This window comes from Netta rufina, assembly GCF_964035555.1.
Source record: "Netta rufina genome assembly, chromosome: W".
Taxonomy (NCBI): domain Eukaryota; kingdom Metazoa; phylum Chordata; class Aves; order Anseriformes; family Anatidae; genus Netta; species Netta rufina.
In genome coordinates this window covers 11,873,561-11,899,353 of record NC_140139.1, presented here as the reverse complement: position 1 = coordinate 11,899,353, position 25,793 = coordinate 11,873,561, and the positions used below count along the sequence as shown (strand labels likewise).

Genomic DNA, 25,793 nt, shown 5'->3' with positions numbered 1-25,793 from the left:
CTCTTCTCATCACAGATTGCCCAAAAGTTGTTTTTTTTAAAAAATTATTATTATACATTAGTAACTATACATGTGCAGATAGCCAATTTGTCCAAAAATTTCTTGGGAACTCATGAAAAATGATGGGTTATCTAAACGTGGCAGCCAGATGAATAAACAGCACACAGTGTATCTAATAAGAGTAAAAGAATATGACAAAAAATCTATTGTTTTTTCTATAAGAACACAAACTCAAATCATCAAAAATATAATGGTCTTTTGTTTGAAGTTTAGTTTAAATGGTTACTAGTTCCTCAGATTAACAAAACTGAAGCTCACATGTTTTTTTCCTGGACTTAGCCTAACACTAACTCAGATGATAAACAAGCGTAAAAAAAATCTTATCAATCAACAGATTTTCAAAAATGTACACACCAAAAAATTTTAAATGACGGTTTAAAAAGGTGTATTTTAAATACTATTTTTTCCTCTGTGACTATTTCCATTGTTTCCTTTTATTAGACGTTTTTTCAATAGACTGTAAAAAAAGATTTGCAATAGTAAGGAATAGCTTTCCTTAGCTGTTTCAGCATTAAGATGTTTCACTACCACTTCATTTGCAAGTTTCATTTTCAAACAATGCCTTTTTTCCCCCCTTCCTCTGAATTTACACTTTTTCAAACGTTGTCTTTTATTTTCACTAAAAGTAAATGCCTATTCTGATGCATGCAGTAACTATGGGCAGTGTTGATTACAATTCTTCATTAAGGGTGCTCATTCCTAGCCCAGGACAATGACCTGGTGTTTGTGCGCATGAAAGGCTGGATTTCATGTCAGAAAAATCAACCTTGAATAATCATTACTTCCAACTTGTAGGAAATTGACAAAATTCTTCCAATTTATTTTTTATTTTTAGGTATATAGGGAGGTCACTACTAATTGTGTTTAAACTTCCTACTATTTTCTATTATTACAAACACTTAGGCTCTTTTTGAAAAGCTCCTTGGTTTGTGACAGGCTTCTAGCATACAGGTCAAGAGAAGTTCTATATTCAGAAAAGTCTGTTTCTTCTATCTGAAATTCCACCTGTGACTAGCAGAAATTACAGATATTTAAAATCACAAATTTTCATTCTGTCACTGCTTTTGTCAAGTAAGACTTTGCCAATAGACCAGAAGAACAACTGACTACACAGACTTCAGTGCTGATCCATGTCACTGACAATGCATCCCAGCATTGTCAAAAATCAATTCAGCAAACCAGAGAGCACTCTTATAGAGAGCAGAGATGCAGCTAGACTTGACACACACCTCTATTCCCTTTCAGATGTGCCTTAGAACAGACAATGTGACAAAGAAGAAACAACGTTCTTTATTCTTCATCTTCATGTGTGTTGCAGGAGTTATAATGGTGCTTTCCTGCAAGCACTCCAGTTTTTATTCTTTGGCATTTCAGCATCACAGTGATAATTAAGAGGACAGTTACACACTTTTCTAGCTTCTTTTAAGTTTTATTTATACAGTGCATCTTTCAGAAATGTAGCACAGAAACTGGCGGGATATATATTTCTATTAATACTTTAAAAACATATATAACCTTTTCTACATTTTTCCAGAAATAATATTATCAGAACTAATTTAATAAAATCATATGTAAGACTAACACATTTCTCATTCAAAGAATGCCGACTTAGTGCTCTTCTTGTCAAAACCAAAAAGTTTACACTGGGAAGCAGCATAGTGCAACAGGATTGGGTTTGTGAAACAAAACGGTCAGTTTATCTACACACATTTCTGAAATTTTCTTTCAGACTAATTTTGGCTGGTCCACAGATTGGAAAACAAATTACATTCCTGAAGAGCATCTTTTAAAACAGTCAATGCAAAAGGAATGTTTGAAGAATGCTGTAGTGGGTTTACGTGGCAAGGTTTTGGTAGCAGGGAGCCATAGGGGTGGTTTCTGTGAGAAAGATCTAGAAGCTGCCCCATGTTTGGGAAGGGCCCCATTGTTTTCCAGATCCGAGCCAATAAGCGATGTTGTTTTGCGCCTCTGTGAGAGCATATTTAAGACAGGGAAAAAACGCTGCGCCACACAGCAGCCGGGAGAGTCAAGGGAGTGAGAGAACAGCCTTGCACCAAGGTCAGTGTAGAGGGAGGGGGAGAGGTGCTCCAGGCGCCGGAGCAGAAGTCCCCTGTGGCCTGTGGTGAGGACCATGGTGAAGCAGGATGTCCCCCTGCAGCCCATGGAGTACCACGGTGGAGCAGGGTTCCACGCTGCAGCCCGTGGAGGAGACCACGGTGGAGCAGGTGGCCCTGCACCGACGGAGGCTGCCGCCTGTGGAAGACCCCTGCCGGAGCAGATTCTGGGCCGGACCTGTAGCCCATGGAGAGGAGCCCACGCAGGAGCAGGTGATCTGGCAGGAGCTGCTGCCCGTAGGGGAGCCAGGTTGGAGCAGTTTGCTCCTGAGGGATGGACCCCGTGGTACGGACCCATATCTGGAGCAGTCCTGGAAGAGCTGCTGCCTGTGGGAAGCCCACGCCGGATCAGTTCATCAAGGACTGCATCCCGTGGGTGGGACCCCACAGCACAGGGGACGAGAGTGACCGAGAAGGAGCGGCAAAGAAGAAGTGCTGTAGACCGACCATAACCCCCATTCCCCCGTTCCCCTGCGCCGCTCGGGGGGAGGAGGTGAAAGAGGGTGGATGGGGGGGAAGGTGCTTTTGGTTTGTTTTTTCCTTCGTTTTCTCACTTCTCTGGCTTGTTAGTAATAGGCAATAAATCTTACTATCTCCTTATGCCGAGTCTGTTTTGCCCGTTACAATAATTACTGCGTGATTTTCTCGTCCTTATCTCAATCCTTGAGCCCTTTTCACATATTTTCTCCCCATTCCTCTTTGAGGAGGGGGAGTGAGAGAGCGGCTGTGGTGGAGCTCGGCTGCCCACTCGAGCGGAACCACGACAAATGCTCAGCTGCAGGAATTATCAGAAGTAAACAGGTTGAACCTAGAGATCTTTTTCTAAGTGACACTGATTAAAGATACTAATTTTGACACATCCACTGACTAGTACTGTGGTATTTCATCTTGGAGAAGGGTCACAATAACAATCACAGGAATTACTGTGATTTGTTCTTTTACTTTAAGTAACCTTTCTGTTATCACAGAGGTATCTGGGCACAGCTGACATCACTTTAAATCAATTTCAGTAAAACCCAAGGAATTTCTAACCACCAGTAGGTGGTAAAAAAAAAAAAAAAAAAAAAAATTCTTTATATACAGTTTAAAAAAACAACACCTAAAATCTAGAATAAGAATGCTAAGCACAAAGAACTCAAAAGAACAAGAAAATTCTTTTGGAAAAAAAAATCCAGCTCCAAATGACTAAATTTCAGAAAATTAAGTTTTTAGAGGGACTCTCTACCTGTAAATACAAGCACAAAAAGCATATTACTTCTTGAAAAAGTCTACGTTTAACTGCAGTAACACTTTCCAGTGCCCTACTTGTAGTACCATGTGTATTGAAAAGACTCATTCAAAAAGAGTATTACTCACCCAGCTTGGGAAATCAGACCAGGTTGGAACACGGTGACAGAGGTCACGAAGAATACGTATGATAATCACACAGGACTGCAGACCATTAGCTCTAGCCTTGAGAGCAAAACAAAATCAAATTAATCAATCCCAGCACCTACAGCAAATAGGCCTTGTTGAAAGACTAAAACACCACTGTTCAATGGAAGCTCAGATACAAGACTGATACAAATCATTCAAGTTTATTCAGTGAGCTGCCATTTACAGCAGTATTTTATACAGGGTTAGTAATTTAAAGTTGTAAAAGTCAAAGTGCGCAGGTTATACAAGAATAACATTTCTTGATCCCCTGTACACTTTGACCTATGTTCACTTATAACAATAAATACAGTATCTTTCTATATTAGAAATATAAAGAATAAAGTAAAGGTCTAAGAAATAGGTATAGAGACTGAAAGGTCAAGGGAATCTGTTTGGTTTCTTTATTGTGCCTTTGCCAGAATGCAAAGTCACTAAACCAAGCAGTTGTTTCTCACCTTTCATTCCCTACACTTAATGCACTTAAAGAAATGGGAAAAAAGTCTTAAATCTAAACACAAAGCTTTAAACACATATTCCATCATTTAAAGCAAAGTTACTCTGCAGCCTTATGGAATATATAACAAATATACAACGTATGATCACCCCAAGCGAGTCAAACTTTCAACATCGCCTTCTCAATGACCAGAAAAAAAAATCATGTCAAACGAGCAATTAACTGCATAAAGCAGTTCCTCCATACTCAACTTTCTACATTTAAATTTAGGGACCAGAAAAATAATAAGTATTATTAGCATGAACAACGCTGAGTGTTTTCACACAATTAAACATTTATATTGCAACTGAACTAATCTCTCATAAGGCTACAAGAAGAAAGTAAAATGATGTTCCGAACCTGGAACCACTTAGCGTGGCGTAGAGCAGCCAGAGCGTCAAGGCATTTTTGCCTGTCCAAGACGTCCGGTGGGTCTTTCACCATACCCGAGGTTACATCTAAAATGGATTGAATTGGCAAAATGCAGTGAGGAATGGGTGTTTGACCAGGTGAGCAAGACAGTTCCTGAAAGTAGCTTCAATGTCACACATGCCATTTTAAAGTTTAAACCTTTGTGAAACAAGTGAAAATGTTCCATACAAGGTATTCAATTAGGATTAGTGTACCAACCCAGCATGAAGATCAAGAGCATAATAAACTTTATTTAGCTCTCAGGTTATTTTCAAATGCATTGCAGATTATGCAATGCTTAGTGCTTCTTTATTTAAGCTACCACTGGAAAAATATATATCTGCTAAAATTAAATAGGGAAGGAAGGATGGTTGGACACAGTGCACCAGCACAGAGAACACAAGACAGAAGGAACACAAAAATCCACTTTAACCAAGTAGTAATATTAAATCTTAGTTTCTTGCATATTTTAACTGCTACCTGTTATTTGGGACCTAGTCCTCAAAAAAAGTATAACAAATCTCAAAAGCACTAGATGCTTAGTAATTATGTTATTTTTATTATACCTTAACCTTAGAATGCAATGATTTTGCTTTAAAAGCTAATTAAAGGAATCTGAAATGCTCTTCAGTATTACTGAGTTCACTACCTTCTAGTATCCCCTCTTACTCAAATTCCTCAACCCATAATATATGTGCTCCAATATAACTTTGGATGTAAAGAAAGATCTGAAAGGGGACTGCTTTACTTAAGATTCAGCAGGAAAAAGAAAAGCAAGGAATAGTATAAAAAAAAAAAAAAACAAAAGCAGAATGTCTGAAAGAAAATATAGAATATCTCATATATTAAATATTCAGAAAATTATTTAAGTTACCAAGCTGATTGCTTTGTTAGCTAAATAGAATAGATCACAAGATCATTTTAGAATTGGTTTAATCAACAAAACAGGAACCACTGAACAATCTGAAATGGTATTTTCAGGTTACTTAAAATTATAAGGATATGATGCAGTAATCAGCTTTAACATATCTTTATTTTATTATTTATGAATTATTGTGACTAGTAACACAAAAAAACAGTAGCATGACTGGTAATATACCAGATAAGAAAAAACGAAAAGCCACGTCTCAATGGTAGTTATTTCACAGCAATTGACTGTGAAACTGTATGGTTTATTGCAGCAAGATACAAATTTAGGTTAAGTCAGAGAACCAAATTAAAAAAAAACAGAGAGACTTATGAAACAGGCCAACATGGAGAAAATTTTAGGGATGCTGCAGAGACAGCTCTGAAGCTGCCATATACTTATATACAAATATGTAATGAACAGTAGGGTACTTTTTATTATACTGAGAGCAAAAAAGCTGTAAATGAGCACAGTGCTACAATTTTCCAGTATTATAACTGAATTTAATCTAAGGTACTAGATTTAGGCATTTTTATATGATAGTCTTATTGCTCTGCACAGGGTTAAAAAGAGAAGGATTTCAAAATAAGAACCTAGTTGCAAAGAATATGGCTATCTTCTCTCAAAGATATTCAGACTTATGGGCCATATGTTAAAGTGGAAAGAAGAAACTAACAAAGCATTTACAGAGCAAATGAAGACATTTAAATTGGTTCATTTAAAACAAAATCAAAAAACTCCAAAAAAAAACAACAAACAACAAAAAGAAGTCAACACAAACCAATACAAGAAAGATGCATTGCAAAATTTTATCACAGTAATTCACTACGTAATTTAAAACTTTGATTACTTGACTTCTAGGTCTCAAAAGCTTCAATTTGGAAAATAATTTTACTAAATCTACTACATTGCAAACACACAGAAGTGCACTTAGTGCTGGAAATGTCAATCTAAAGTGTACTACTACTAACAGAAATCATATGAATACCCTTGAAACTAAAAAAGACTGAAAGTCAGAAGTTGCCAAGACACCTATTGAACAGAGAATATATTGACTGAAAAAAAAATAAGGGAACTCTTGTAATATTTAATCTGTGGATTTTTGCATCTATTTTACATTTTAGGATTAACCTTTTAAAGACTATTTAACTAAATTCAGACTCCTAACCTACCACCCTGTTAAAGCTAAAAAACAAAACGGAATTAATTTACAAAACACAATCATGAATTCTCACCCTACATATTTATTACTAGCCTAAATATAAGGGGTTAATCTTTGGTTATACATGCTGTGTCCACACTACTTCTTCATTAAAAGTTAACAGGTATATTAATTTTGGTAAGTTTTATTATGCAAAATACATATTACCCAGTCAACTATTTCAAAACTAGTGTGAACACTGCTTAATTCTAAGAGAAAGACAGAGATTAAAAGGAAAAAAAAAAAGCCAAACACAAAGAAACAGGAGATGCTAGGACAGCCAAACTCCCCTCCTTTATAAAGTATAGCAGGTGTGACACTGAGCTTTAGAAAACCTTGGTCAAAAATCCTTCCGATGTCTTGGCAGCAACCCCTGACAGGAATCAAGTCCCTCTGCTAGAAGGCTTTGGACCGGGGCTGTTAGCTAAGGATAGAAAAAACACATGCGCACACATACGCGTTTATACATATGTACACTTTGTTTGCTGAAGGAAAGATTCCACAGCAGGGGGTTAGATCACTTTGAACATATCAGATTTGGGAAACTGTCAAATGCACAACACTGTAAGGAACAGTAGCTATGCGGTTAACAATTTTATTTCACACTATTTGTGTTTTCTTTTAGCCCTTTAATCATGTAACTGTATTATTACACATCAAACACAATTCTACTCCACGTGCAAGTTTCAGTCTCATCTTTATTCAAACCGGTTCTTCCGGTAAAGCCTTCCTCATCACCTGAACTAGTTCCCCAAGCAAGCTAAAAAAAAAACAACTTTAAACCATTGTAAGACACAGAGCATGAGAAGCTGAAGCAAGAAAAAACACACACACATATACTTGTTAACTCTACAGCAAATAAGAAGCAGTCTTCATAATAAGGCCATCTTTGCTGCAATAATTTGCAATTGAGTCTTGTATTTTCTCGTTTCAAGAGCAAACTACTGCAGATCCATTTTACAATGCTCAGTGTTTTGAAGAGAAATCTACTGATTTGGCTTGCCTAGAGGCAGTACTGTATTCAGTAGTGAATAAACTCATAACGATCATTTTAACTCAAGTGTGGGTCAGACAAAAAAACATTTGTTTCCTTTAGGAGGCATAAATTAAGGGATTGATTGTAGGCATTTTAAATCTATTTTTAGTCCACTTCATAAAATTTTAGGCCAGAAACAATTCCATTGAAATTGTAGCAGGAATCAATACTGCACTTTTGTACAGTACATTAAAATTAACATAGTGTTTCAGGTTAACTTCTTTTAATGATTAATCTAATTTAATAATCAAAGGTTTTAAGTGAAAGTATTCTTTATGGACTTAAGCAATATACAAAGTCTGATTCAGCACAAACAAACCAAGAGTCATGTAACACTTAAGATTGCAAAAAAACAAGTAGTATTGGTTGGGTGTGACAGTAAATGTACAAAGCATTTATAGCTAGGTATGATGTGCACAGCTTAAAAATCATGTACAAAGCACTCAAATACTCTTCAGAAGTCATCCAAACTACAGAATGAATCTTGAATTTATTCTGATTACATACGATGACTTTGTTAACACAGTTTGCTTTTGATGCACTAGTCACAGCTACAGAACATTTAGTAATGCAGTATAAAACCTCATGTATTTTAGAGGACATGTAATGATGAGATGAAATAAAAAGCTGTGGCTTATATAAATATGTATATACACAAGCACATGCATACATAAACACAATTTTTTTAAACCTGCACGAAAAATGTTAAGATAACCTGATTTCTTATTTGTAGGTTCATTATAATACACCAGAACACTGTTTGCCATTGTGGGAATAGAAATGTGGTTTTTGCAGAGAGTTACATTGTTTAGAGGAAAGGAATGTGGTATTGAGATATGCTTACACTGATAATAAAGCTTGGCAGACTACCTTGTAAAATGCAGACAACCAGACTCCTTAGAGAGTTTCTCAAAATTTGGGGGCTCGTCCAGGATCCAGTCACCTACCGGGGAGCCCCACCGCCACAGCAGCAGGAAGGCATGCCCCACTGATTTCAGTGATCCTGTGCATCGACGGTGGCGGTTTGGTGGAGAGCTGACAGAGGCCCGAGGCTGATTAAAGAGACAGGATCCGTGAAGTAGTGGGGAAAGGAAGAACGTAGGCACTCCAGGTTTTAAGAATTGATCCGGTAACTCTGTGCACAGACCAAGGTAAGAAATATTAAGTATTGCCTTGGGGGTTGGGTGAGATGCTGTGTGATGTGTAATTCAGATGTACTTTTGTACGAACCCAGTGTGGAGTCCTGATCCGCAGTTCCATAGCTCCGTGAGGGGGGTGGCTGGAGATGGATGAAGGGTGAGATAAGGGAGAGAAAGGAAGAGTCTCGGGAAATTTGGTGTACGGCAAATCCTTGCATGGGGAAGTACTTGGCAGTACACCCCCATTTTCCAGAATCGGAACATTAGTGTGTGGTACCCTACAGGAGGGAAATTTCTGTAGCAGCACACTGACAAGGGCTAGGAAAAAGGGGAAATATGAGTTCCAGGGGACAGGGAGATATCCCTGGGGGAGTGCCTACCAATAGTTCTTCCTAAAGAATGATAAGCAATTGGAAAAATAATCCCCAAATTAGAGGAGATTATAAAAGAAAGAAAAAAAAAAGGTTAAATATTGTGTATCGGTCTGGACAAAAGAACCAATTAAGGAAACAGCAGTATTTTGGCCAAAATACGGGTCTGATGAAAATTCAGTCTTTAACTCTATATGTAAACAATAAGATTCCTTTTTCGGAGAAGGAGCCAAGTTATGCTCCCTATAATCCTAATATTGCACCGGTGGCAGCAGCAGTCGCTCCAGGAAGGGAGACAGGGACTGCAATTAACACTGTCCCTAAAGAAGGAGAGTACTCTAGGCTGTGGCAAGAATTAGAACAAGGTAGAAGAGATATGGAGAATTTTGCCTTCCCTGATACTAACAGTACTAACACTAACTGTGCATCCTCTTAGGTGAACTCCCCCCCCGCTCCTTAACAGCAGGGAGGTGTTAAGGGTTTTAAGAAGGAGATGAAGTCTTTATCTGAGGACCCCATCAGGCTAGCTGAACTATTAGACCAGTTCACAGAATCACAGAATCACAGAATTTCTAGGTTGGAAGAGACCTCAAGATCATCGAGTCCAACCTCTGACCTAACACTAAAAAGTCCTCCACTAAACCATATCCCTAAGCTCTACATCTAAAGATCTTTTAAAGAACTCCAGGGATGGTGACTCCACCACTTCCCTGGGCAGCCTGTTCCAATGCCTCACAATCCTTTCGGTAAAGAAGTTCTTCCTAAGATCCAACATAAACTCCCCTGGAGCAACTTTAGCCCATTCCCCCTTGTCCTGTCACCAGGCACGTGGGAGAACAGACGAACCCCCACCTCGCTACAGCCTCCTTTATGGTACCTGTAGAGAGCAATAAGGTCGCCCCTGAGCCTCCTTTTCTCCAGGCTGAACAAGCCCAGCTCCCTCAGCCGCTCCTCATAAGACTTGTTCTCCAGACCCCTCACCAGCTTCGTCGCCCTTCTCTGGACTCGCTCAAGCACCTCCATGTCCTTCTTGTAGCGAGGGGCCCAAAACTGAACACAGGACTTGAGGTGCGGCCTCACCAGAGCTGAGTACAGGGGGACAATCACTTCCCTAGACCTGCTGGCCACACTGCTTCTTATCCAAGCCAGGATGCCGTTGGCCTTCTTGGCCACCTGAGCACACTGCTGGCTCATATTCAGCCGACTATCAACCATCACTCCCAGGTCCTTCTCCACTAAGCAGCTTTCCAGCCACTCATCTCCCAGCCTGTAGCTCTGCTTGGGGTTATTGCGTCCCAGGTGCAGGACCCGGCACTTGGCCTTGGTGAACTTCATGCAGTTGACCTCAGCCCATCAGTCCAGCCTATCCAGATCCTCCTGCAGAGCCTTCCTACCCTCGAGCAGATCGACACACACACCTAACTTGGTGTCATCTGCAAACTTACTGAGGGTGCACTCAATGCCCTCATCCAGATCATCGATAAAGATATTAAAGAGGACCGGCCCCAGCACCGAGCCCTGGGGAACGCCACTAGTGACCGGCCTCCAACTGGATTTAACTCCATTCACCACAACTCTTTGGGCCCGGCTATCCAGCCAGTTTCTAACCCAACGAAGCGTACGCCAGTCCAAGCCAAGAGCAGCCAGTTTCTTGAGGAGAATGCTGCGGGAAACGGTGTCAAAAGCCTTACTGGAATCAAGGTAGACCACATCCACAGCCTTTCCCTCATCCACTAAGCGTGTCACTTTGTCACAGAAGGACATCAGGTTCGTCAAGCAGGACCTGCCTTTCATAAACCCATGATGACTGGACCTGATCACCTGGTTGCCCTGCAAGTGCCACGTGATGACTCTCAAGATAATCTGCTCCATGAGCTTCCCTGGCACTGAGGTCAAACTGACAGGCCTAGAGTTCCCCGGGTCTGCCCTCCGGCCCTTCTTGTAGATGGCCGTCACGTTTGCTAGCTGCCAGCTGACTAGGACCTACCCCAATAGCCAGGTCTGTTGATAAATGATGGAAAGCAGCTTGGCCAGCTCCTCTGCCAGTTCTCTCAGTACCCTCAGGTGGATGCCATCTGGCCCCATCGACTTGTGCACATTCAAGTGCTGTAGCAGGTCACCAACCATTTCTTTGTGGATAGTGAGGGCCACATTCTGCTCCCCATCCCCTTCCACCAGTTCAGGGTACTGGGTATCCAGAGAACAACCGGTATTGCCCCAAAAGACTGAGGCAAAGAAGGCATTAAGCATATTTTCCTCATCTTTTGTAACAAGGTTTCCCCCCACATCCAGTAAAGACTGGAGATTCTCCTTAGTCCTCCGTTTGGCGTTGATATATTTGTAAAAAGATTTCTTGTTGTCTTTAACGGCAGTAGACAGATTGAGCTCCAGATGAGCTTTGGCCTTTCTAATTTTGTCCCTGCACAGCCTCGCAACATCCTTATAGTCCTCCTCAGTGGCCCGCCCTTTTTTCCAAAGATTATAAACCCTCTTTTTTCTCCTAAGCTCAAGCCACAACTCTCTGTTGAGCCAGGCTGGTCTTCTTCCACACCGGCTTGTCTTTGGGTACGTGGGGACAGACCGCTCCTGCGCCATAAAGATTTCCTTCTTGAAGAGTGCCCAGCCTTCAAGGACTCCTCTGCCCTTCAGAACCGCCTCCCAAGGGACTCAGCCAACCAGTGTCCTCAGCAGCTCAAAGTCAGCCCTCCGGAAGTCCAGTATAGCAGTTTTACTGGTCCCCTTCCTGGCCTCGCCAAGAATAGAGATCTCGACCATTTTGAGATCACTCTGCCCAAGACAGTTTCCGACCACCACATCTCCAAACAGTCCTTCTCTGTTTGTGAAGAGAAGGTCTAGCGGGGCACCTCCCCTGGTAGGCTCACTAACCAGCTGCGTCAGGAAGCTATCTTCCACGCTCTCCAGAAACCTCCTATACTGCTTTCTCTGGGCCGTGTTGTGCTTCCAGGATATGTCAGGGAAGTTGAAGTCCCCCACGAGAACAAGCGCCGACGATTTTGCAACTTCTGTCAGCTGCCTCTAGAACTCCTCATCCATCTCCTCATCCTGGTTCGGCGGTCTATAACAGACCCCGACCAGGATTCTAGCCTTGTTTGCCTTCCCGCCGATCCTACCCAAAGGGACTCAACCTTGTCATTCCCAGCCTCGAGTTCCACAACATCGAAAGACTCTCTAATATAGAGAGCCACACCACCACCCCTTCTGTGCTGCCTGTCCCTTCTGAAGAGCTTATAGCCAGGCATTGCAGCACTCCAGTCATGAGACTGGTCCCACCACGTCTCCGTGATGGCAACCAAGTCGTAGCCTGCCTGCCGCACGATGGCTTCCAGCTCCTCCTGTTTGTTACCCATGCTGCGTGCATTGGTGTAGATGCACTACAGCTGGGCCATTGCCTTATCCCCTGGCCTTGCCATTGTTCCCCCTGGCACAGCTCCAACAAGCCTTGTTTCAGCCCCGTCCCCCTTCTTACCTAGTTTAAAGCCCTCTCAATGAGCCCCGCTAGCTCCTGGCCCAGGATCCGTTTTCCCCTTAGAGACGGGGACCTATCTGCGGCCATCAGGCCGGGTGCTGAGTAAAGCGCCCCATGGTCAAAAAAAAACAAAATTTCTGTGCTGGCACCAGCCTCTGAGCCATGTGTTTATCAGGTGGGCTTTTCGTGTCCTATCAGTACCCCTCCCTGCCACCGTAGGGATAGACGAAAACACCACCTCTACTCCCACTCCCTCCACTAATCGTCCTAGCCCCCTAAAGTCCCGTTTGATAGCCTTGAGGCTTCTCTCTTCAACGTTGTCACTGCCAGCCTGGACTATCAAAAGAGGATAATAGTCAGAGGGGCGAACCAGGTTGGGAAGCTTCCTGGCAATGTCCCTGACCCTGGCCCCAGAGAGGCAGCAGACTTCCCTACGGGTAGGGTCAGGCTGACAAATAGGGCCCTCTGTTCCCCTGAGAAGGGAGTCGCCTACAACAACCCGTCTTTCTTTCTTGGTGGAAGCAGTCCTGAGGCGTGGAGTTGACTTCCTCCCCCTACCCTCCTGAGTAGGCTTCCTACCTCATCCTCACCCACGGGTCTCTCAAGCTCCAGGGCCTCAAATCTGTTGTATAAGGGCTCCTGGGAAGGCAGGGCTGGAAGGGGAGGGCATCGCCTGCGAGGTTGAGTAGGGACCTGTCTCCATTCCTCCTCAACTCCCAGGTCCCCTCCCCCTGCCTGATGGTGACAGGGCAGGGGGTCCACCCCCATTTGGGGTGTCTCACCCCAGTACCTCTCCTTGAGGCCCTGCAGGGAGTTGCTCCACCAGTCTAACTCCCGCTCGCACTCCCTGATAGCCCTCAACCTCTCCACCTCCTCCTTGAGTTCTGTCACCATGTGGACCAGGTCATCCATCTGCTCACACCTCAAATTTAGTCCCTAGGACCTAATTCATACACTTGGGGGGGGGGGTAATTATATCTATACTAAGTATGTTGTTTACAGGGAAAGAAATAGGAATGATCAGGAGGAGAGCTGCTATACAAGAATGGGAAAGAGCTCATCCTCCAGGACCAGGGGTAATACTGGCAGGGCAGAAATACCCACTTGCAAATCCTGGCTGGAATAATAATAGTGTGCAACACAGAAATCAAATGAGAGACTTGGGGTCAGAATGAGAAAGAATGAATCTTGCGGACCTGGTATCCCAAGGGCTCTTGAAAGTTAATTTTGCGATTAAAGCCTGGCAAGATACACAGAAAATGCTCCAGAAGGTAGGGAATGTAGTTTTGTTTGTTTCTTTCTTTGTTTTTGTTTTCGTGGATGTGCTCTCACAGAGGCACGGACTGTATTGCTCATGGCTTGGCTCTGGGCAGCAGTGGGCCCCTTTGGGGCCAGATGAAATTGTCCCTTATCTGCCACGGGGAGGCTTCTGGGTTTTTCTCACAGGGGCTGCCACTGCAGTTCCCCCCCCCCGAACCTTGCCATCAAACCCAATACACTGGGGAACAGCTAGGTCATTACTGACTTGTAAAGTATCAGGGCTTAAATTCACTAATGAAACCCTAAAAAGTGATGGGGGCAGAAGGGGCTGGGATAACAGTGCCACCTTTGGGGGATACCAAGCTGAGACTAGGGGATAAAATGATCACTGGGCAATTATTGCATGTACCCAAGGCAGGGACTAACTTGTTGGGAAGGGATTTGATGATGAAATTGGGCATTCAACTAGTAAATTGTTAGGCTGGAATAAGTGTTATTAATGGAGTGCTCTCAGGCCCTGAGAGCAAAGATAATATTCACCTCTGACTGGAAAGACCCTGAAATGGGGGCGGAAGCAACAATATAGGTGGACAATTTTACCTCAGGGGTTTACAGGGCCACCTATCTATTTGGGCAAGTTCTAAAAAAGATTTTGGAGCAATTACAACCTCCAAAGTAGGTATTAATGTTACAAATATGTGGATCATTTTCTATTGTCAGGACAGGAGAAAAGAGTTGTGAAGAAAGCTACTAACAAGCTATTCAACTTTCTGGGAAAGCAGGGCTTGGAAGTACTGAAAAATAAATTACCAAATCTATAAAGAGAAGTCAGGTATTTAAGGCATCTAATGTCTGAGGGAAAACAAAGAATAAATCCAGAGGGGATTCAGGGAGTTGTTGAAAACTAAGAAAGAACTAAAAAGTTTTACGAGAAAGATTTTTTTCTTAAGGAATCAGGAGCCACAAAGTCTGAAGGAAAATGGATACTCCCTGATGGAAGAGAAATGCTGAATAAAGCACCAGTGAGGCAAATATTAACTGTTTTACATCAAGAGTCATTGGGAGGTGCAAGCAATGTGTGATGTTGTGCTAAGAAAGTATGTCTGTGTAGGAATATACACTTGAGTGAAGCAAATATGCAGAGGATGTACCATATGTCAAAAGGTACATAAGAAGGACATCTGTAACCCATCTAGAGGGGGACAGGAGCCAGGAATTTGTCTTTTTCAAAGTATACAGGTAGACTTTACTGAATTACTTGTTTGTCCATGTTGACCACGTGACTGGAGGGGGGAAAGCTTTACTGCAAGGGTTAAAGCAGGCCTTAGAGATTGAGTGTGATTTTCACAGCCCCTTGGCAGCCCTCCTCTTCTGGGAAGGTGGATCGAATGAATCAGACATTAAAGAAGCAATTAACTAAACTAGTGTTAGAAACCCAACTTCCTTGGGTAAAATGCTTACTGCTACAGGTTCAAACAGCACCAAGAAAGGATATAGGAATTTCACCATATGAGATGCTGTTCAGATTGCCCTATCTGGGCAGAAGGGATGAAATACCACAACTTGAAACAAGAGAGTTTTCTTAAGAACTGTATTCTGGGGTTGTCCTCTTCTTTGTCATCTCTCAGGACCTGTGGGTTGTTGGCTCAAACCCCACCTTTGGAATTCCCTATTCACCACCATCACCCAGGAAACCGGGTCCTGATTCGGACCTGGAAAGAATCAAACCTCCAGCCTGAATGGGAAGGACCATTACTAACCACCGAAACAGCCGTAAGAACTGCGGAAAAAGGTTGGACTCACTATACTCGAGTGAAGGCATCCATCAACCCTGGTACCCGGGAATCTGTTCCTACAGAAGACTTGATGGAAGTTGAAATCGAAGAGAAAAATCTCATAGTGGACTGTGAGCAGGATAAAAGCTTACAATTGTAAACTAACCTTTTATTTTCACAGGTAACTAACGAGTGTGATTTGTGATTGAGAGAAAGGACAGACCTATAGCGAATTGCAGTGCTCCCAAGGGGTTTTTGTTCTAGTACTACATATATCTTATTCTTTGTATTGATAATTATTTGGAAACCTAAGGGTTAAAAATAATGACAGGGAAAAATCAACTATTAATTTTGTTTCCAGTGATTGTAGGCCTCAGAGAAGGCCTTGGTCAATTGGCAACTTGGAAAAGGCATGACCAGATAATAGCAAAAACGGGATACCCCATCAAAATATGGGTGAATGTGACAGTTATGAACCACAATTCATCACATTTGATGCTTGTGAGGTGTTAGCTTGTGGAGATCTAAATGCCCAACGACAATTGAGCAGAGAAAACAAATAACTGGGAGAGACCCAACAGCCAGATTGAGAATGGCTGTATGGAAACAATCCTCTATTGCCATCAGAGAAAGGGAGAAACTCAAGGAGAAAACAGGAGGCCCTCTTTGAAATGCGGCAGTTCAAACATTTGAGATTGAAACAGGGTATCGGGATGTGAATGCCTGGATAGAATGGGTCAAATATACAGTCCAGAATCTCAACCATAGCAATTGCTATGCTTGTGCCTCAGGACGACCGATTGCCCCGATAGTGCCCTTCCCATGGGGGTGGACCAAGGACTCCCCGGGGATGCGATGTATGTTTGCATTGTACCAAGAAAAGACTGCCTGGGGAAATGAGGCCTGTAAGTCTCTCTCTTTGCTGTTCCTTGCGTGATAGGGATATCAGGGCTCCCCCTGCATTCTCTACAGCTATAGGTAACCATACAGCTTGCCTCTCACGGCAGGGTGTGAGTGCTACCTGGCATCTGGGAGAATTTGCCTTGTGCTACCGAGGACTTGATGGGAAACTGCTCAAGACTTGAGATCCCCAGGGCAGATCTCTGGTGGTACGGCGGAGGGAAGATCTTACAGTCCACCCCACCATCCAATTGGGGAGGCACTTCTGCACTTGTTCAATTAGCTATACCCTTCACCCTGGCATTTGAAAGAGAAACATCACAAATACCCAGAAGAAGTAAAAGACGCTTAGGAGTATAATTTGATGACAGAGTATACATAGATTCCATCGGGGTGCCTAGAGGAGTTCCTGATGAACAGAAAGCCAGGAATCAAATTGCTGTAGGGTTTGAATCAGCATTGTTCTGGTGGGTGTTACATATGGAGTAGTAATTCTTGTCGAAAAAATGGTTGATATTAAAAAAGAAGGGGGAGATTTGGGAATGTGGCCATGGGGGTCGGAAACCCCAGGGTTGAGATAACATTAGACTCTTAACAATGAGGCCATCAGGAATATAAAAGAGTTTAGAGGGAACAAAGAAGGGTGATTCAGGAGACTCCATGCAGTCTCCAGTTTCTTGTTCTCCTGCCATTAAGGCATGGAAGTTGCTGGGTGTTTGCTGTTGCTGTTATATGCAAAGTTGTTTGACCAATGAAAAGCTGTTTTTGAAAAGAACTGCTGTGGGGAGAAGGGTATAAGAGGGGAGCCTGAGCCTCAAGATAAAAAAAGGGAAACACGATGAAGTTATGTCATCAATAAAGAAGTAGAAAGAAGGAATGAAAAGGAAAAGGCTTACAGAATGGAGATCAGGATGGGAACAGGCACATTGATCGCCTCATGAAGATAGGTTTGGCCAAACTCAGCAAACTGCTCAAAGAAGCTCGTACAGAAAGTCGTTGGAAGTAGGCACACTGGAGCTGGGAAGAAGCTCGAGCTGAGAGAAGTGGACCCGCACACACAACTGCCCCTGGCTGGTAAGCAGTTGCACATTATGGGTAATCATACGTCCTTAGAAACAAAGACTGTCCTGGTAACCTTACAGCTTATTCCCTTTATTAACAATCAGACAGTTTATGATCCTGAAATATGGGACCAAACTGAGGTCAAGGTGTGGGACTCTGCAACTAAAAACGACAAGGTTGCGGCGGGATTGCTCGGCACCTGGCGAGCAGTCTCTGAGGCCTTAAAGAGCCATGTGGGACCACAGTCAGAAATGTGTGGCTTGCCAGACAGTGAGGGAGCTGTGGGCTCCTTTACTGATCCAACTGCTCTGCCATCAGCCCCTCTGCTGCTACAGCCATCGAAGGCTTTTGCTGTTACGCCCCCTGGTGACCTGGACGTGCCTTTTGACCCAGGCCCTATTGGCCTTGAAAAGGAGATGGATATGCTTTTCTTCCAACTGGGAAGAATGGGGTACATAAGGCCCGAAGGCCGAGTTGCTTGACAACTTAAAGCAAGACATATTGTTCAAAAGGAATGGAAAATGGAGACTTGTTTGTAGTCAAGAAAAGGAATGGAAAATGAAGACTGTTAAGTCATGGAACTTAAAGGATTGTTTGTTACCTTTTCTGATTGTACATATGTATAGGCACACTCGGGTTTAGTATGTAAAAGCTATGTTCTTTATATTTAGAATGTTTGATGTTCGTGTGTGTGTGTTGGTGGAGCGCAGACTCCCCACACACCCAGCGCTGTTTCCTTGCCTTTTATACCTTTTATAAATATTCCTTTTATAAATATTACTAAATTCATATTGTGTTGAGACTTCATTTATAACATGTGTAACAATCAATAAGAATGTGGATTAGATTCATTATATTTATTATAATCAGCAGAGATTCATAAATTATACAAGGGATGTGATAAAAAGTATTGCTGAACAACTAGGTGCCACCAGCAAAATGGTTTAGGAAAACAGAATAGCATTAGATATGAAGGAGGTGTGTGCGCGATGCTAGGCAACCATTGTACTTTTATCTCTAACAATACTGCTCCGGATGGCACAGTAACTAGAGCATTGCAAGGGCTTACCACCCTTGCCAGTGAATTGGCAGAAAACTCAGGAGCAGACACTTCCATCACCAGATGGTTGGAATCTTGGTTTGGTAAATGGAAAGGGATGGTAGTGTCCATATTTACAACCTTGATCATAGTAGCAGGAGTTTTGACAGACATTGGTTGTTGCATTATCCCCTGTGTAAGGGGACTTGTCCAGCAGTTAACTCAAACTGCACTATTGAAACAAATGACCATGGAGCCACCACCCTACTCAGATAAGATGATGATATTAGAGGAAATGGAAAGCAAAAAAGTGAAGAAGAGGAAGATATCTACCAAATTACACCTTAGAGAAAAGTTTTGCAAAAATCAACAGTTTATAATGAAGAAAAGGGAGGAATTGTGGGAATAGAAATATTGTTTTTGCAGAGTTACATTGTTTAGAGGAAAGGAATGTGGTACCGAGATATGCTTGCAGTGATAAGAAAGCTTAACAGACGACCTTGTAAAATGCAGACAACCAGAATCCTTAGAGGAATTAGGCAAAAATCACCGTGTAAGAAACATTACCACCTCAAAGAGTATAAAAGTCAAAAGAAATTTGACTTATAACAGGCCGGCAACTGAAAGCCGGGTCTTGTGTGTGAAGCACCGGATAGGACAGATTGTGAACCTGGATTACCCACTCAGTGGGGAAACAGGGGAGGGTCCCGGTCCTCGAGGAAAAAAAGTATATAAACTGTGTTATGGAACTAGTAGGCAGGCTCTCCTGCTTGTGGGGCGCCCGCCATTGCAATCGCGAATAAATTACTACTTCACTGAGATCCTCGCCTGAGCCTAAGTTATTGGCTACGGAGTATTTCTCACACCACGATGTCTTTCAACTATGAAAATACAGGATTAAAAGGAAACAAAAGTTAATTTTATCTGACCCGTAAACAAAAAGAACCAATGTACTTCAGACATTAAACATGCTTGTTGGCTTAAAAGCTTTTGGAGCTTTGAAAGTGTTACAGAACAGAATCTAAAGCAACACTGCTGGCACCAGAGAAACTGTGGACTTCAGAAATGTAAATTGATTTATAAGCTCCACCTTCTGCTTCAGCTCAGTGACAAAGCCAATTCTTACTGTACAAGTCTGGGTTCGCCAGTTGGACAGAAAACTGATTGTAATGCCAGGAGCTTAAATATACTCAAAAAGCACTCCAGACCAAAAAGCAACCTCAGAGAGCTGGAAAAAAATCACACTGTCTTTTAAGGTTAGAAGCACCATTACCATCAAAATTATTACATAAGTGTATTTTAAGTGGTACTGCTAATTGGAACGTGTAAGTGATGGTAATACTGATCCAGTTTAAATCCAAGACCATATGATTTGATTTTCTAAAAGGATACAATCTTTATCTTAGGACAAGACTGCTCTACAAAGCCAGTTTATAGCCATTTGCTGTAAAATACCAAGTTTTTCAAGTAATTTTGTAAGAGGGGAAAAAATAGTCAAGTTTGTACCTTTTCCAGAAAGCTGAGGTTGGACATAAAAGTTACAATTTCAAAAAATTAAATAAATGCATCATATAAGCATTTATTTTTAACCAACTGTTGACTACTGAGACTGGTTGTTGAAAAACAAGTTTTCAATGGGTATTAGTTGTGCCAGCATGTTACCTTCCAGGACCTTAATGCCATCTTAAGCAGAATAGTTAAGCATATAAAATACATAAGAAAGAAGTAACATCTTCAACAACTTCCCAACCTCTATCCCTCATGTTCTTCTCCCGAATGACTGGAGATGTCAGCGTGATAGTAACTTGCATTTTGGGTTCCAGACATGAATTTAAAATTATTGCTGCTTCTGGGACTGCACACTTGATATCGTATTTCTCAGGACTTATTACCTAAATATTGGGAAACAGATTTCTATTAGCACCAAGAAAAGTATGGAGAAGAAAATGGACTTCAATATAGTCTTTTCAAACAGAAAGACAGAAATGCAGTATTAATTATAAGCAGCAGGTATCTCTATTCATAAAAGTCACAGTATATGCAATTAAAAATATATATACATATGTACAAAGATTTGTGGACTTACTGTTACCAAATCATTAATGAAAATACAAAGCACTCACCAAGCATGCAAAAGAAAAGGGAAAACTGTCCATAAAGGAAATTCATACACCAAGTAAATTATGTAACATGAACAGCATTTAAAATAAAGAAAAGCCTCAGTGCCACTTGAAACAGCTACTGGGTATGTTTCCTGTTCAAACATACAAGTCTTTAAAAAGCACAAAGCTGCAGTGGTTCCCCTCCTTCCAGCTCTCACTTATAGGTTGGGTACTGCTAGGCACATTCTATACTTGGCTGTCGCAACATCCTCAGATGAGAACAAAGAGCAAGATAAACACCAGGGGAAAACATAAGAATAACAAGGTAGTAATTCTTAATTGGTTCTTGCTAGTGATTTAATAGTTCTAAATATCTCAAGAGGAAGCTATAGGCACCTCTGTCATCTCCTTTTACAAACTAGAAGTCAGTTCTCCACAAAGACAGACCAAGATGTGCAATTTTTAGCTTTTCTTGCTTTGTAACTTTTGAGCAGGACCCAAAATTATTTCCTAATTAATTTGATCCTGCTAATGCTTCTACCATGCCACTGATTCTGCCAAGCAATTTACCAGACTACTGAAACAGTGATGCTACAAGCAACCCTTCTATAATGAAGGTGGGCAGCGTTATATATTAAGTGGTAATTCGTGTCGAGAAAATGGTTGATATTAATAAAGAAGGGGGAGATGTGGGAGTGAGGCTATGGGGGTCAGAAAAGCCCAGTGGTTGATGGTAACATCACTCTTAAAGATGAGGCCATCAGGAATATAAAAGAATTTAGAGGGAACAAAGAAGGGTGATTCAGGAGACTCCATGCAGTCTCCAGTTTCTTGTTCTCCTGCCATTAAGGCATGGAAGTTGCTGGGTGTTTGCTGTTGTTGTTATATGCAAAGTTGTTTGACCAATGAAAAGTTGTTTTTGAAAAGGACTGCTGTGGGGAGAAGGGTATAAGAGAGGAACCTGTCCTCAAGATGAAAAAAAAAAAAAGGCAACACGATATAATGAAGTTATGTCATCAATAAAGAAGTAGAAAGAAGGAATGAAAAGGAACAGGCTAGCAGAACAGAGACCAGGATGGGAACAGGCACATTGATCGCCTCATGAAGATAGGTTTGGCCAAACTCAGCAAACCGCTCAGAGAAGTTCGTACTGAAAGTCGTTGGAAGTAGGCACACTGGAGCTGGGAAGAAGCTCAAGCTGAGAGAAGTGGACCTGTGCACACAACTGCCCCTGGCTGGTAAGCAGTTGCGCATTATGGGGAATCATAAGTCCTTAGAAACAAAGACTGTCCTGGTAACCTTACAGCTTATTCCCTTTATTAACAATCAGACAGTTTATGATCCTGAAATATGGGACCAAACTGAGGTCAAGGTGTGGGACTCTGCAACTAAAAATGGCAAGGTTACGACGGGATTGCTCGGCACCTGGCGAGCAGTCTCTGAGGCCTTAAAGAGCCATGTGGGACCACAGTCAGAAATGTGTGGCTTGCCAGACAGTGAGGGAGCTGTGGGCTCCTTTACTGATCCAACTGCTCTGCCATCAGCCCCTCTGCTGCTACAGCCATCGAAGGCTTTTGCTGTTACGCCCCCTGGTGACCTGGACGTGCCTTTTGACCCAGGCCCTATTGGCCTTGAAAAGGAGATGGATATGCTTTTCTTCCAACTGGGAAGAATGGGGTACATAAGGCCCGAAGGCTGAGTTGCTTGACAACTTAAAGCAAGACATATTTTTCCCACGACTAGCCCTGGAATTCTCTGGTGTTTGTAATCAAGAAAAGGAATGGAAAATGGAGACTGTTAAGTCATGGAAGATATGGGAGCGCTTCAACCAGGATTACCAACTCCAACTATGCTCCCCCAGACATGGACATTAATAGTAATAGACTTAAAGGATTGTTTGTTACCTTTTCTGATTGTACATATGTATAGGCGTACTCGGGTTTAGTATGTAAAAGCAATGTTCTGTATATTTAGAAAGTTCGATGTTCATGTGTGCGTGTTGGTGGAGCATAGACTCCCCGCACATCCAGCGCTATTTACTTGCCTTTTATAAATATTCCTTTTATAAATATTACTAAATTCATATTGTGTTGAGACTTCATTTATAACAGCAGGCTTTATTTCAGTAGGGAGCAAAGACTTTTACACATTTCTTATGGAAATATAGCAAATAGTTTATACGAGTTCCACTGAATGGTTTAGGACTTTTTTTTGGTAACTTTTAAGAACGGTACAACATTAAAAAGCAACAAGACTTAATCTGTTAACTGTGGAACTATGAAGCACACATACTGGAAACACACTGGCATTAATGGAGAACTTTGACCTTCAGGCAGTAAGCTTTCTATAACACTGCACAAATTACCTCTGTCACTGGTGGTAACTGGACAATAGAAAGTCATCTTCTACTCATTTATTCTATTCATTTAATTATTCATTTCTTCTATTCATTTATTCAATTATTTATATATTTTCCAATTAAATGAACTCTATTAAATGATGATTGATACTACACCACTAGCATAAACATCTAGACACTTGTAAACACAATGTACAGAAAGCAAAACATGCAGTGTCGTCAATGAATTCAGATGGAAACACCCAGAAAAACAAAAGAAACTCAACTTGAGCTATGCTGTCAGCCGAGCAGCTGTCAGCCCTGCAGACATATGACTTGAGGACAGATTTTTTTTTTAAAGTATCTTTACAAAAAATCAGATGAAAGAATCTAAACTCTACTTACTGCAAGTTGTTTGGGAAGACTTTCAGCAATACGACTGAGTAAAGTCTTTGAAGGCTTCTCAGCACATAACAAAACAAGATTGACATTTCTGTCTCCACGGAGCAGCAAACCTTTAGCCAAAACGCCTACCCGTAAAACTCCTTTCAAAGCTCTGTGAAGTAAATTACAGTTAGAAATTGCTTTAAGGTTTTACTATTATTTTAAATGCTAGTCATGAAGATAGAAAAATGAAATGAAATAGGAATATTCCACATACTTCTGAGGACACAGTCCTAATCAAAATTTGCTGTATGAAAACTTAAAGAGAACAGGATCCCTGGAAGCACTAAGAACAGTACCAGGAAAAACATAAAATGATTTTAGAAACAAAAGATGCATTTCTTAAAAAAAAAAAAAATACCTGTCTTTACTGCAATCTTTTTTATCATCTCCCTCTTTGCTCTTGTTTTTTTCATGGTCAGTCATATTGTCAGAAACAAGTTTCAAAGCACGCTCAGTAATAGAAACGATTTTTTGGACTGCCTGAAGTTCCTCCTCTGTTGGATATATTGTCGCATGTTTGGTCATCACGTAACGGTCGTCAGAGGAGTCAGGGCGGCATAGAGGCTAAACAGAGATAAAGTATATTTCTGAAATGTGGGAACACTTCAAAGTTCATAGAATATTCAAGCCTCAAATGACTGAAATGTAACAAAACATGAACTGAGATGTCCTTAACAACTTACACTGCTCACAATCATGTCTGAAGAAACTATAGAAATAAAACAAATTTTGAAATCCACAGATCCAAAGTACTCCTCTCTCCCAAATAAGTATCTATTGTCTTTTTATTAACCGCTAAATGCTTGCATACTTATTCACTGCTGCAAAATAAAGTATCTATCGTTTCTTTCAGAGAAAGAAGAATTCAAATAGTAAGGGGCCTCAGGAGGTCTCTAGTCCAACTTCCTGTGCAAACAACGGTTAGCTATAAGATCAGATCACATTGTTTAGGGATTTATCCAGTCATGTCTTGAAAAAACACCAAAGATGGAGGCTGCACAACGTCTCTGTGAAAAAGTTACTTCCTGTATTCAGTCTGAACTTCTCATCTCAGCTTAAGCTGGCTCTATCTTGATCTCACCACTACAAAGAACCCGGCTCCATCGTCTTTCTAAGGCACAGACATTAGAAGGCTCTTAGGACCTACTGACGCTCTCTCTTCTCCAGGCTGAAAGTGGCAAGATCCCTGTCTCTCCATGTAGCACATATGCTGCAGTCCCCAGTCATTCTGGTGACCCCACACTGAACCTGCTATGATTTATCAGTATCTTTCTTGTACTAGAATGCCCTAAACTGAATGCAGTATTGCAGCTTGGGTCTAATGAGACCCAAGGAGAGCGTGGAAGATAGCTTCCTGACGCAGCTGGTTAGTGAACCTACAAGGGGTGGTGCCCCGCTAGACCTTCTCTTCACAAACAGAGAAGGACTGGTGGAGGACATGATCGTCGGGAGCTGTCTTGGGCAGAGTGACCACGCAATGGTGGAGTTCACTATTCTTGGCGAGGCCAGGAAGGGGACCAGAAAAACCGCTGTATTGGACTTTCGAAGGGCTGACTTTGAGCTGCTCAGGACACTGGTTGGTGGAGTCCCTTGGGAGGTGGTTCTGAAGGGCAGAGGGGTCCAGGAAGGCTGGGCGCTCTTCAAGAGGGAAGTCTTAATGGCGCAGGAACGGTCTGTCCCCACGTGCCCAAAGACGAGCTGGCGGGGAAGAAGACCGGCCTGGCTCAACAGAGAATTGTGGCTTGATCTTAGGAGGAAAAAGAGGGTTTATAAGCTTTGGAAAAGTGGGCAGGCCACTAAGGAGGACTTTAAAGAAGTAGCGAGGCTGTGCAGGGACAAAATTAGGAAGGCCAAAGCTCATCTGGAGCTCAATCTGGCTACTGCCGTTAAAGATAACAAAAAACGTTTCTATAAATACATCAACACAAAAAGGAGGACTAAGGAGAATCTCCATCCTTTACTGGATGCGGGGGGAAACTTAGTTACAAGAGATGAGGAAAAGGCGGAGGTGCTCAATGCCTTCTTTGCCTCAGTCTTTAGCGGCAATACCGGATGTTCTCTGGATACTCAGTACCCTGAGCTGGTGGAAGGCGATGGGGAGCAGGATGTGGCCCTCATTATCCATGAAGAACTGATTGGTGACCTGCTACGGCACTTAGATGTGCACAAGTCGATGGGGCCGGATGGGATCCACCCAAGGGTACTGAGGGAACTGGCAGAGGAGCTGGCCAAGCC

The 25,793-nt window shown here is 42.0% G+C and overlaps 1 protein-coding gene across 3 annotated transcripts in view; it reads right to left on the bottom strand.

Annotated features, from left to right (window-relative positions):
• LOC311220763 (zinc finger RNA-binding protein-like) overlaps nt 1-25,793 on the bottom strand; it is a 68,582-nt gene that overhangs the window by 4,757 nt on the left and 38,032 nt on the right. For 2 of the 3 annotated variants that reach the window (XM_084304326.1, XM_084304325.1), the window contains 5 exons: nt 23,917-24,122; nt 23,517-23,667; nt 20,422-20,563; nt 4,444-4,541; nt 3,531-3,626 (listed from right to left, as the gene is read on the bottom strand). In XM_084304326.1, coding sequence (XP_084160452.1) covers nt 3,531-3,626; nt 4,444-4,541; nt 20,422-20,563; nt 23,517-23,667; nt 23,917-24,122 — 693 coding nt within the window. The remainder of the gene's footprint in view (nt 1-3,530; nt 3,627-4,443; nt 4,542-20,421; nt 20,564-23,516; nt 23,668-23,916; nt 24,123-25,793) is intronic. The other variant, XR_014619241.1, reaches the window with a different exon arrangement.